General features: G+C 40.0%; 1 protein-coding gene and 1 long non-coding RNA gene across 3 annotated transcripts in view; both read right to left on the reverse strand.

Annotated features, from left to right (window-relative positions):
- Positions 1-5461: 5461 nt before the first annotated feature.
- tut1 (terminal uridylyl transferase 1, U6 snRNA-specific) overlaps positions 5462-14138 on the reverse strand; it is a 12990-nt gene continuing 4313 nt past the window's right edge. The window contains exons 7-10 of the mRNA XM_014008115.1: positions 13601-13710; positions 11829-11951; positions 10379-10471; positions 5462-7081 (exon numbers count right to left, since the gene is read on the reverse strand). Of these exons, the coding sequence (XP_013863569.1) occupies positions 5952-7081; positions 10379-10471; positions 11829-11951; positions 13601-13710 (1456 nt within the window). The 3' untranslated portion in view covers positions 5462-5951. The remainder of the gene's footprint in view (positions 7082-10378; positions 10472-11828; positions 11952-13600; positions 13711-14138) is intronic.
- On the reverse strand, positions 8298-10372 carry LOC106517343 (uncharacterized). 2 transcript variants are annotated; one of them, XR_001310198.1, is made up of 3 exons: positions 9571-10372; positions 8675-8759; positions 8298-8571 (listed from the first exon to the last, which is right to left on the reverse strand). It is a non-coding gene; the product is annotated as an uncharacterized LOC106517343 (long non-coding RNA). The 2 variants fall into 2 exon arrangements; XR_001310197.1 differs by having other exon boundaries at positions 8675-10372.

Consider the following 14138-nt stretch of genomic DNA (forward strand, 5'->3'; position numbering starts at 1 on the left):
TCACAATTGTATACCACTTTGTGTTGGTCTTTCACATTAAATTCCAGTGAAATATATTTATGTTTGTGGTTGTAATGTGACAAAATATGTAAAAGTTCAAGGGGTATGAATACTTTTGCAAACCACTGTATACCAGCATTATTCTGCTAATTTAAACTTTTTATGCTTATTTTAGTTTTCTGCAATTTAAGCTACTTTTTAGCTATTTTCAACTAATTGTATCTTCTTTCAGCTAAAAACACCCTTTTGTGATCATTTCAGTTTCTTACTGTTCAATTGAGCAAATGTTCTCTTCCTGCTTTTTTGTGCTTTCAGGTTTTTCAGCTACTTTTTAGCTACTTTTCTGCTAATTCCAGGTTTGTGGCTATTTTACAACAAATTACAATTTTTTTGTAATTTTTTTATGCAAAGATCTTTCAGCATTATAAGCATTCATGATGCATTTTCACAGAAACATTTTTTCTTACCACAAAGGTTGCAGACATACCGTCTGAATTTTAGCTTCAAATGTTTCTCCAGAAGCTTATTTCTGAGAGGCTACAGAAACAGCTAATAAGTTACACAGTTGGAACACAGAAAAGAAAGCCTTTTGTTGGTGTTTTAAGACACACAAAGAAGAATGCTATTTTGTCTCGGTCCCTAAGCCGTAGTCAAAAACACACCTTGATTCGAACATAAATCCCAGCTGACGGTCTCGGTGGAGCTGAGACCAAAAGAAGCAGGCAGTTAAAGAGAACATAAAGGCTGTGAGTGGACTGTGGTTTCACACATTGATCAGGCTGTCTCTGAACAATTATTGTGCCGTATTTCTAGCTGAAATTGAGGAACTATTTTAGAATCTTCACATCAAGCTGTTTTCAAATTATTGCGTGAAAAGCAAAACATTTGTTTGAAGAAATCACACAACGGCTTTTAACAGCAGAGCCGGTTGGTGAAACCTGATCAAACATTTGATTAAAGTGTCTCCCATTTGCGCTCATCCTGGTAATCACCTGCGGCTAACAGTGCTTGTCTCGAACATTTAGTTAATTCCGCCACAGTAATCCACCTATCTGCATTCCAGCTACCGTCCATAAAAGTCAATGGCAAGAAGCGACAATATGCACAAGACAAACTCATTAGCTCGCTCCAGCGTTTATAGGTAAACAGTGAAAAGCTAACCGTTTCGATAAAGGAAAAGGGCAGACAGTTGAAGTTGTCACCGCCCAATAAACCCCTGGCTAATGCACTCCTGAAGGGCCATTTGGGCTCCCAGACAGGGGTCAGCGTCTGAGCTGCAATCAAGGCTTCATAATAAGAGCAGTGGGAAGTCACTGATTTGTCCAACTTTTTCTTCACTCTTTGATCTTTTTCAGTTTCACCAACTTTTTTTTGCAACCTTCAGATGTCGAGGGTTGTGTTATGTAAGACTTAGCAACTGTTCAGCTATTTTGAAGAACAGCTACAGCACAAAATTCCAACCTAGCTTTGTAAGAATCTAAGCAAAGAGGGGGGAAATGCTTATATTTTGATTTACCAACCATAGAAAAACGGTAAAGAAACTGAGATCAAACAAAATGGTGAAGCTGCTGCCAGTGGCTTATTATGGTCCCCATGATAACCACATACATGAGTCTGGCACTGCCTTAATGAGAGGCAGACAAAAACAGACTGAAAAGTAAGTCTTGAACAAACAATGACTGTGCAAAAACCAAGTCAGCTCTAAAAAAACTCTTCAACACTGAGGTGTGGAAACTCTTGTATCCACGATCTTGTTCTTTCGGTCACTACCCTAAGCTTGTGGCAATAGGTGAGGATAGGAGACAAACTGGTTAACAGAGCTCCATTCTTTCCTCAATCGTGAACAAAACATCARGATCCTTAAACTTCTCCACCTGAAGCAGAACTTCAACCCAGAGAGCAATCCACCCTTTTCCGACTGAGGACCATGGACTCAGATTTCGAGGCGCTGATCCTCATTCCACCTACTTCACACTCTGCTGYGAACTGCTCCAGTGAGAGCTGAAGACCACAGCACGATGACACCAACAGGACCACWTCATCTGCAAATAGCAGAGATGGAAGCTAAAGAACCAGACACCCTCCACCCCCAGGTTGCACCGAGAAATTCTGTCCATAAAAGWTATGAACAAAATCTCTAACAATGGGGGAATTCAAATCCCCCCAAATGATCCAACTTACTGCTGTCCCATATGTGAATTTTTATTTTCCCGCATTGTTTTTTGTAGGAGATATAATAAGTTAACAAGAGACTTTACTTCAAGTTTAGAAGAGAATTGAAGTTAAACTATAGCAGAATTTTTGGACGCCTCAGCGTGCACTCGACCTAAGGACGTATGAAAAGTCAAAGCGTACTATTCCTGATTGAGCAGTATGTTTTGGTATACAATTTAAAGCTGCACAAGATACAGGAGATATATTTTACACACAATAGTAATGCTTATGTCTTGGAACCCATAATAAGTCCACATGTTGGCAATCTACTTACTATATGTAGTCTACATGTAGTCTATGTGGCTTTAAAAGCCGATGTCCTTGCCTTTTTGCATCGCCACATCCAAATGGTAAAATCATGCACACACATGTGCACACAAGTCTATTCAAGTGTAGGAACTATCTCCCAGGAGAATGTCTGACTCCTTCCTGCCATCAATGACCAAGAGGGGGAAATGATTATGCACTTTGAGTCAGCCTTATCTCAAATGTGTGTGTGTGGTAATATGAACAGAGTGCTTTTCATGTATCCAGGTCTGTTTGCACAAAACAGGGGACAAAATGTGGGGGTTAATTGTGGTCTGCTGCTCTAGTGTTAATCTAAGAACATCTGAATGGTTTCGAAGGAGGCCATTGATGCATCGTCAGAGGATGATCTTGCTGTGGTTTTACCAAACATGTCAGATATGAACACATAAAGCAAATGATTCTGGTTTGCTTTGGAAAAACCGTGCTGCCTCATTTAGATCCCAGTGGAGTGAGGTTCATTTTCTACTTTGTTAGAAAGCAAAGCTGACCAGTTCCTGAAACATTTCACCAGCGGGCTGGCAGCCTGTGACGACACAGGATCATTTCATCTAGACGACGCTCCTTAACTGCAAAAACAAACGTGTAGTTGGCCATTTAGGTTTGGAAAATGATCCCCCTTAAAATCAGTGGTGCTTTCAGCTCAGGGGATAGACGCACTTCACTCTGGTAGGAAGCTGATGCAGAGGTGCAGATGACGGAATAAGTTAGAAATGCACTGACATCAGACATCATAAACCAGATGTGACTCACAGCTGGTGGGATGTCTTCATGCCTCACAGGAGAGTAAATGTTTCCCAAAAGCTGTGCAGGTTTCAGGTTTCTCAGGGAGCCGAATCTGTTCATTGGACACCGATGTGACAAACGAAAAGGACTCTAAATGTAAAACGGAGTCTGCAGTCTAATAAAACACCAGCAGTTTGCAGCAAAGGAGCAATTGGTCACAAACGACTCACGACTGCACGTGTTCCTTTGAAGAATCCCAATTCAACAGATTGTTTCCTCCATTACAGGAGACCTGAGGACAAAATGTTTCATTTGAGCGGCTGAATAAAGGTTGGCTTTGTTGTTTTGGGCCAACAGCAAAACACAGCTCCAGTTTTGAAATCAATCACTTTAAATCCAAGGCTTAGAGCTGTGTTTGTGGYCGTATATCAGACACTAGAAAAATTGAGGGGAAGGTGATGTTCAAGAGATGTGTGGACAAAAAGCTTGTTTTTAATCCAAAAGAACAGTATGAAACAAAGATTGGAAAACCAGGTTCTTTTATTACCCTGTTCAAACCAACACAGACTTGTCAGGAAGAAAGAACAAAAATGACCCTTTATTACCTTTCAGGGTAACAATAAACCCTTTTTTGTTTTAGCAGAATCTTCAGTCACATAATGGACACCACTGTCTCTAAGAGATCACAGTCATTCTTCTCTTTGGAACCTAGAACACTTTGTTTCATATAAAATAAAATTATACGGTCAAAAAAAAATTTTCTAAGATGAACTTGGAAACTCAGCAAAGATGATATATACTGTATTTCTCACTCAATCATTCATTTACAGCCAGGTTATTACCAGGTGCAGCAAAGTAACAACAGATTATGTTAAGGCCAAGTGATTTTCACACTGAGATTTCTTTCCAGAATAAAAAAGGTACAATTAAATCCTTTCCCTGCCCTACCTTTAATGTGTGTCAATTCACACCAGAAGGAAGGGTGTCCCAATCCCTTTGGTGATGTAAAGCAAAGGTGAAAGAATGAGCTTTAACAAAATCCAAAAAAACAATTTTTTTACATTCTGCATCATGATCCTACGGAGCCCATCTGGTGACATTAAAAAATAAAATAAAACAAATTAGAATGGATAAAAGGTAATGACTTGTGACCACAAGATAATTTTGTAACTGTTAACTGTTTTTTTGTATGTTTAATCTAAAGAGTATACAGAGTAAGAGAGGAGCCCATTTTGAGTTTTTTTTTTTTACAAAGACAACTCCAGTCATCAACTGTGTCTTATAGCTGCAACATATAAAGGTAACAATTATTTCACGCCTAATCCCAAGTGACTGAAGTACATCAAAAAATTAACTTGTTCATGTAAACTATCAAAGGTCTCTGCATAGAAATGTCAGCAATAATTATCTTGTGGCCATGCATTAACTTAACCAGACAGGCTCCGTATGATCCTTAACATAATAGAAACAAGTTTTAGTTTGGCTTTGTTGAAACATTTTACTGTCACAACTTGGGTAATATTCTGTTGTTTGAATATCCAGGATTGTAGAGAAGGAGGTCTCTGCAGTCACTAATTAGGAGTTTCTTATTTTGTGGGCATAGTTGGCCCAAAATGTGATTGGTCAGACTGACGGTGGGGTTTGAAGAAGCTGAGGGGCAGCGGGGAGTAGCTTGGTCGAGTCGGGCAGGAAGCACCTATGTTTTTTAAGATTAATTTTAGTCAAAACCTGAGAAAGGAAGCTGCATGAAAACTGAATGCTGAACATGTGGAGGGACGTGTAACAATATGGCTCAGTCAAAACATCCCTAACCAGCCTGTAAAAATGTAGCTAAGAATCAATATGAATATAAATATTAGACATAATTTGAGACAGGAAGGTGATTGCCGCATAAAATATGAAGTCAATAAATTATGTTTACATGTTAACAATAATTTTTATTTGAGTCATTGTTCTGTTTTAAACACAGACAGTCAATAAATCATATTATTTTACTATTACCATTACTTCTGCTTGCTCTTAAAATGCTCCACAAAACAAGTCAATCCGACCAATCAGTTAAGAAAAACTCCGCCCACACACCAACTCCACCAATCAYGAATACGGTCAACTACGCTCACGCCAAGACCTCCGCCAATTACGKGTAGGACCATCTCTGCCCATGTTGTAATAAAAAAGGTTTTGTAATTAATTCTGTCAAAATATGTAAGATGGGCCTGTGTTCTTCTGGTTTTTTTTTACTTTATTTAGAAGACCACCAAACAAACATCCCATCAATAACATGAGGCAGTGTCAGATTAGCACATGGGACGCCCCTCAGATCTCTTGCTTCTGGTCACTTCCMTTTAAAAAGTGAGATGAATGTTGTTAATCAGCACGTGGGGGCTGTGTGCATCACTCAGCTCCAGTTGTCCTGCTGTAATAAAGCAGGCTGCCACTCTGAGTAATTACTCTCATCTGTCTCAGCTGCTGCAGCAAAGATCTGACTGAATAGAGGCTTTCAGGCAGACAGAAGCATGTTGAATACACTGCCAGCCTAATGCTGTACCACATTGTTGAACTAAAATTATGTGATTAAAACTGATGATCGAGTGAGTAAAATTCACACAACAGTGCTGACTCTGCAAAACCGCTCCATACACAAAGAAGGTCCTCAGTTTTAAATAGTTTTCAGAAAATTTGTTGGATGCAACAGAAACCGAACTTTATGCACTGCCCTCTTCCTTCAGCAGCACTGTCTCCACCATCTTGGGTAAGAAACCTTCCAGGAAGTGAAAGAAGTCCTGAAAATCTCCCGCCTTGTCGTTGCTTGGCTCCAACTTGAGCAGCGTCTTGGTGTTTTCTGTCCCGCCGACCATCAGGAGCTGAACTCTGAATTCCACAGGCTCCCTGAGCTCTGGCTCCTTCTCCGTGATGTGAGCTGTGACTTGGGCCTCCAGCTCCACACAGCTGCCCTCTGGCTTACAGTCCGCATCTTTCATGAGCTCCCTTCGCACTTTCCTCCTGCCAGCCCACACAGCGTGCTTCTGCACACAGGTCCATGGAGGGATTTCAGGCCTCCTCCTTTTTGCCAACCTCGGCTTCTTGCCATGAGGTGACACCGTGTCGTCGCTGCCAGAAGACAGAGGCCTCTTGGAGCCAACGTCTGCTGGGCGTGGAGGGCTGGCTTCGTTTTGAGACTCAACACTCGCAGCGCTGTCATTTAATGATGCATTGATGGAAGCTGATGTCGTTTCCATATCCTCAGCACCGACAGCTGCATCCTCACTAAATTCGCTGTCTTGGGGGGCGTCAACGTGACACTTGAGAACAGTTTTCAGTACAACCTCCACAGCCGAGCAAACCCTCCGGAACCACAGCCTGAAGACATCTCCGGTCACGTGCAGCTCGTCACCCAGCACCTGGGGCAGCGCCGCCGGCTTGAAGGGGATACTGATGGTCGGCAGCTCTGTCTTGTTGTGCTCGACTTCCACGTGTGGGGTAAACAAGCGCACCAACCCCCATGACTTCCCCTTGGTGGACTTGTGCTGGAACTGCAGGCTGCGGCAATACTTTTCGGCCTCCTGGCACTCCTTCTGGAAACTGCGCAGAGAGCGCTCGTTCAGGTTTCCGGCAACGTTGTGGGAGAGCTCAAAGGGGTCCAGGAGATTTAAGGGGCCAAGTTTGGGACGGTGTGGATGGCTTTTTGTACGCTGTTCCTCTTGCACTATCTCATCCTCTTTAGTCTGGTCGAGGAAGTTCACGACTGGAAGTGTATGACCCTCCCTAAGGGATATCACACTAGCGGCAAAATCAAACTTTGCGTAGAAGGAGAAGAAGCCTGAGAGCAGGGAGCCTGGAAGGAGAAAACAAAAAGACCAACAGTTAGGTCTAAGATGGACATGTAAAGAGAACCCTGATAGGTTATATTATTAGACATTATTTGATAAACATTTACTTTAACTATAAAACAAAGGTTGTAAAAATATTATAGGCTGTTTGGTTTTCATAAATTATATAAAAAAATACATTGTCACATGGAGGGCGCCATATTATTTATGCCACAAAGCATACTGGGTAAATGATGTTTATTAGGACCTCCGATGAAAGGCTTTTTGTTTCCAGACGAGAGGATCTACTCACCTGAAGGTTAAACTTGTGAAAAGTGAAACTGACAGCTTCTCAGGATCCATAAACGGCTCCCCAAGAATTCTTTTCCTTTGACTACTCAGAGCCAGGCAGTGGTTTAAGTAGTGCAAAGAGGTTTCTAATTCAATGCCAAAGGCGTCACACAGACCATTGTCATGGAGTCCCATCACCATGTTGTAACGGTTGAGCAAGTTGTTCCCAGTTAGGACTCCAACCAGTTTACTTAAAGAGTTTTCCTTGTCAGGATGATGAGAGCTTTTCCAAACCTAAGATTTGGGCCATTTTACAGTTCTTGTGCCTGTCTGGAGTCTGTCAGCTCCCTCCAGTGGATTAAGTGTTGACGTTTGATCCAGGTCTGTAGGACCGTCCTACAGACTGTTGTTGAGATACCTGCAACAGGCTCTGATCCTTTGAAGTGAGCCTGACTGCCAGCTTTTGTGAGGTCATCAGCTCTCTTGTTATCATTAATGCCAGTATGTCCTGGAACCCATTTAACAGTAACACTGCTGTCTCTCCCCAGTTCGTTGACTGCGTCGGCACACTCCCAAGACAGTAATGATGTATATAAAATTAGATTATTCTAATTTCCTGAGACAAGGAATTTGGGATTTTCATTAGTTGTCAGTTATAATCATCAAAACTAGAAAATTTCTGAAGAAATTTAGAAGGGGCTTGCCCAAGTGTGCCTAACTTGAAACCAAAACTTGGCCTAGGAAAACCAGAAACCCCTAAGAACTGCCTAAAATAAAAATCTCTTCAGAGGTTAACAAAGGTCATCAATACCCAGTTTGGAGCAATCAGTGGTATTTTATAGGGTTAAAATGATTTGCTTTAATCAGAATCACTGTACAAATTAGTAATCAGAGAGAGAGATTACTTGCTATCTAACGATGCTTTATTTGAACATATAAGAACGAAGATTCATCTGTGAATCTCTCACTTAGCTGCACATACAGTATTTTAGGATTCATATCTCTTCTTTAAAACCTAGTTTAGATTATGCTGGTTCGACTAATCCAAGCTACTTTAATCCAGATTACATATGTTAATCTTCCTAAATCGTCTGAAAGCTGGTCGCAGCATGTAGGGAAGTCCCAGAATGTTGTTCTCGATGTCCACCAGCCGACACACACTTGTCCACAACGAGGCATGCAGGTGGCCGAAGAACACGCCGCTGTCATGGAGGAGCTTCAGACCCTGAACACACAAACACACCGCATCTTAAATATTGCTGTTAATGTTATCCTTTGCTTGTCTCCTGACTGAAACCTGCAGATTTGACAGTTTTTAGTGCATTTACCTCCAGGACCAGGATGTGGTCCAGCTACAGGGCCTGACTTTTCTTTGTGTTGCAGTATCTTCAGGTTACATTCTCTGGGCTACACCTGCAAAGATCAGGAAGTGGTTTGGATAGCAATAGAAACCTTTAAAGGCAACACTTTGTTTTGTGTTGAACTGGAACTCTGTGGTTGAAGGTCACATTATTCTTTAAACAAGCTGTCATTTTATTTAAAATATAAATCGAAAAAATATATAATCTGAGTATTTTGTTTTAACAAAACATAGAAATTCTGACAGAATCTGTTTCTCCAAATTACAGAAAGTTGTTTATGTTTACAGGAAGCTCAATATAAAATTTAATTAATGTATTAAAATCCATAAACATGTCAGTAGATCAGTGTAGTAATTATATACACTTATTTTTATCTTTGTTATGAAGGGTATTCTATTTCACAACCAAATAAAGCAGAATCCTTTCAACTAGTAAACATTTTAACATTCACTAGTTACCATTAAATTATTATGAAGCATGGAGTCATAAGCTAATGTTAGCTGTTAATGTGTCAAGTTACCAGCAGTATTAATGTACAACTTTTAGTATTAAACTAGATACTGCGCTCTTATTTTGAAAATCCAAACGAGTTGCATCCTGTTCAAATTGCGTCGGAAAACCAACTATAAAGAGTAAATAAACTTCTTGTAGCACATTATTGTGCAGCAGTAACATTCTCTACAGTGTAAACAAACGTAGCAGAAACATAAAGCACAATTCTTCAGAAATATGACACATTTTAACCGCATGGATGGCGCTAGGCTAAAGGCTAATCAACAGGTATAACTCTGAGCCAACACCGTCCGCAAATTAAAAAACAAACCTTTAAGGCTTCAATCTCAGATAAAAGCAAACATACTTACCCAACTGAGAACAGACCTGAAGATTGTAGCGTGTCACATTAAAACTCAGAAGTCACATGAGAGATAGCTGCTTCTGTCACTATAGCATGAAGGGAGGATTGCGCCCTCTGATGGTCCGGATGTCCGAAAGGCAGGATGTGTGTGGCGGTCGGTTTTTCGTTAATTTCTCCGCAGTAGTAATTGGAATCAAAAAGTTGTTGAATAGCACACATCTCCACTCCAAGACGATCATTTTAATATGATCTTTGTGGGGGTGCATGCTCCGGTTTCAGCCACATTAAAAGTGATGGAAGAAGAATAAAGAAATAAAGAAAGACTAGGTGTAGAGTAATGGATTTGCCATTGCATGGCAAGCCCCTATTAAAGGAAATAACATTTGAAATATATCAGTCTGTGTGTAATGAATGAATATCATACTCAAGTTTCACTTTTTCAATGAAATTACTGAAATAAATCAACTTTTTCATGATAGTCTAACTTTATGAATAGCACCTGTACGCCAAGATTAACCTTCAGGGTGGACTGAGGTTGCTGCCTTGCATCGGAGGAACAAGCAAATGACATCATTTACCCAGTAAGCTTTGCAGCGTAAATAATATGGCGTTGTCCGTGTTTTTTTTTTTAATTTATAAAAACTAAACAGCGTACAGCATTTTTACAGTCAATGTCTTACGGTTGAAGTAAACATTTTTCAAATAATGTTTAATATTACAAGTAGTCTACAACTTTAAGATCTTAGCTTATGCCACATTACATTTAGGTGTCACAAGAAAAAGATCTGTCTTCTTTGTAAACAGCTTTCACTTACAGAGGTCCTGTGTGTTTCTGCTGCGCTGCACGGCTATAGGCTGGCTGGGGAAAGTACAGTTCCAGCCTTCAATCTCACATTCCTCCTCCTCACCTGAAGAAGTCAAACAAAATGTTAGAGGTACATAAACCAGATTTTCTCTCTGTTATTATTATTATTATTTTATTATTTTTTTAAAGGCTTTGGTTTCTGTCTGGCTGGAATTCATTTACTCCTGATGGGACAAAAAGACTGGTTTGATATTTTTCTGCCTCTATACTTCAGTTTGCATATAAAGCTAACTCCATCCATTTTCCTGGTGTCCCTGTAAAGCAGGTGTGTCCAAGCATTTTGTCAGTTGGGCCAAAATCATAAAGTCAGAAGGACTTGAGGGCCAAAAATATGTTTCCTTTACCTGCTCAACAATAAAATAAGCACTGAATACTTTAATTAAACAAATAAAGTAGTCGGATTTATTGCTGGAAAGTGGTGCGTAAATTAATGTAGATCCACAACTTTAAATTTGTTTTGCAGGTTTCCCTTATTGAAAGAATTTTTGCAATTTTCTAGGTTTCAATTGGGGGAAAAAATAACCGAATTTAATCAATTCTGATCAATAAGACCCAGATTTAGGTCACTCTTTCGTTGAAAATGCTTGCTGTATTCAGATGAATTTAATAAATGAATTAAAAGCAGATTTAAGTGCATGCAAAATCAGCTTCTGAGTGGACGTTACTAAATAGATGTGGAAAAAGCTACAAGTCTGGTTATTTAAAGACAAATAATTTGTTTTGTTRCCAATATTTTTTATTGCAAACATATTAGTATAATACTTGAACTGAAGTMAGGGGCCACACAAAATCAGTTCAGGGGCCACAAATGGTCCCCGSGCCACACTTTGGACATCCCTGCTGTAAAGAATGATCTCTGCAGGCAATGCCGTTTTAATTAAAAATGCATAAGTTGCCAACAAAGGTGTTCTATTTATTTATTTTCTTACAACTGTTTCATAAACATACCAACAAGTGTAAAAAAAAAGCAGCTGTGTGTAACAGCAGCGTGTGCGATGTGATTGAGCTTCCACCCAGACTTTTAATAACCCTTTTCCTTTTGGTGTGTTATTTTTTTTATACGTGCAAAATATTTTGACAGCCTCGGTGCAATTAAAACCTTGTTCTCGGTATCATCATTCGGTCGTGCGGATATTTTTATCTTTTGTTTGTTGGTAAATTAAATAAATGAATGAATTGATGACAGATGCTCAGCAGCTCATTAATATAAATCAACTAAATCTGGTTATAAGACTAACAGCTAAACCCATCGTTGAAAGTTTTTGCTTTTGCTTGAACTCTGTGACTTTGTTTACTCTGTAATAAACTGACAAACAAGCAATTTTTAAGACATGTTTGTGCAGCTGAGAGTTTCAAGCAGTGCGCTTATCACGCACAAACCTGAGGAGCGCAGCACTTACAGGCCATGTCTTTGAGCTGGTCGACAGTGGGGAGGACAGGAGGATCACAGTTCTGCAGGTAGAAGATGACCAGCAGGGTCAGAGCATAATTGTTGAGGAGGGGGCCGGCGCCGCTGGGATTACCTGCAGGTCAAGGATTTGATGACATAAAGAATCATCGTCAGATCTGGGATGGTATGATGAGATTTTGCAGAACATTTGTACAGTTGTACTACTACGCTAGTTCTGGAGAAGTCGGGATGCTGTGTAAAATGTAAAAATAAAGAAAGAAAGAAACAATGCAGTAATTAGTAAATCTCATAAACCCATATTTTATCCACAAAGGAACATTGAAACACAAAGTGCTGAACTAAAATATACTAATTTTGGGTATGGATTAGCCTGGTAAAAACCAGACCCTTGTCCTTCACTTTGCTTCGTACGAGGGTCTGGACTCTTGGCTATAGAGAAGCGATTATTGCTRGAGGCGGGGCTTCTGCTGAAGTTTAAAATGACTGGATCGGTTGGCGACGAATGTCGCTGTGAAGGAGGCTAAACTAAGAAGCTAACCAGAGAAGTACCGAGCTGAAGGAGACAACTGTAAATGAGAGCTGCTGCTTTGTCAGACAAATTTATTTTAATTTTGGAAGCCTTGTCAACACAGACTGGCTTCATTCACTTCATCCACTGCTGTATGCTAAAATAACTAGCAGACACTGCGCAGAAAATCTATGTCGTTCAAAACTCCACCTTCTGTTTGCTGATTGGCCCAGGTAAAATAAACTACAAGCAGACACTGCGCAGAAAATCGACGTTCTGTTCTCTGATTGGCCTAGGTAAAATTCTCCAGAAGAAATCCTTCTCTATGGGAGAAATCCCAGACAGAGCAGTGAAGGGAAACTAGAACTGATCGGAGCTGCGTAGGAAGGCAAGGGCCAGGCTAAGTTATATCCAGAACAGAACAAACCTGTTTTTAATGCAGTGAGACTTGAAAACCTCTGCTCATCTTTATTTCAGGGAGATTCAGGGTCTGTAAATGCTCTTTTTTTAATACACATTCATCCTACTGACCTGTTGCTACTCCCATGTCAGAGTTGAGGTTGTATGAGAGATTAAACAAGCAGTACAAAAATGATAAACTTTTCATTTTTGCATTAAGCATTCTTAGAATCAGCAGTAGGAATGATGATTCCAGTGGTCTGAGTTTCACTGAAGTTATCCTGATAAATCCACAAAGCGCTCTTTGGCACGGACTCATTCAAATGTTGTGGTTGCAAAATCTGCTTTTAAAGTCAAAAAGTTTATTTCTACGATACAATAATTTCCTTTCATTGTTTGTTTTGATGAAAATTGGCATCACTGATCAAAGCAATCGCTTCAAGATCTCAATTTAGACTTGAAATGGCAATTTTACATGTCATCACGCTCTCCTTGATGAAAGGTGCATCGGCAGCATTGACAGAGTTCAAAGGAAAAGAGGTGAAACACGGCCGAGGAATGAAAGGCAATTAGTGTGCTTTTTAGCAAAGAATAGCCTTAATAAGATTTCATTTAATATCAGAGCCTGTACACAAAAGGAGATGACATTTTTTGCCCAGGGATCTATAACAATGCACTAATAAATGCATAACATAAAAGTAAAATATCAGTGAGTTGAGGGAATTTTATCAAAGGAGGAGCTGTGTGGTTCTACTGACATCTGTAGACGAAAGAGCGAAACAACATAAAAGCATAAGTAACTAAAACAGACAAATTTTAGGAATAAAAATTGTTTTAAAAGGACTGCATCATACCAGCTAACTGCTTTTGCTTGGCCCAGTAGCGGATGGTGTAGACGAGAGGCCGCAGCCTTTCCTCCACTCCTGAGCACAACTGGAGGAAGCAAGTGTTCCTCACTCCCAATCTAACAAGAAAAACACAAGAGAGAGAAAATTGCTTTCTGTGCAAAAACAAACATCTCACACCAAGACTGGAATCATTTTATGCAAAACAGGATTTTATCAATTTAAAGGGATCCATGATTAGTTGTAACATTATTATGACCCCCGCATGTGAAGCGGGAGTCATATTGTTTTCATACTGTTCTTTTTTTCAGTGATTTTTGATCAACCGTAGCACAAAAAAGTCTGCACCAATCAACATGAAATTTGGCAGGACTGTAGATGAGTCTGACCTACACTGCACCAGCCAACGGTTTTATGATAMACCCCATATTTGAAGAGGGGACTCCTTTCAAAGAGGGGCAAAAATGCTTTTAACTCAAACTGTTCAACATAGAAGCTTCAGATTTCTTTTGTTGCTTAGCTCTGATGAAGCTCTATCCATCAGGCC

The sequence above is a fragment of the Austrofundulus limnaeus genome, unplaced genomic scaffold (assembly GCF_001266775.1).
Source record: "Austrofundulus limnaeus strain Quisiro unplaced genomic scaffold, Austrofundulus_limnaeus-1.0 Scaffold48, whole genome shotgun sequence".
In the NCBI taxonomy this organism is placed as follows: domain Eukaryota; kingdom Metazoa; phylum Chordata; class Actinopteri; order Cyprinodontiformes; family Rivulidae; genus Austrofundulus; species Austrofundulus limnaeus.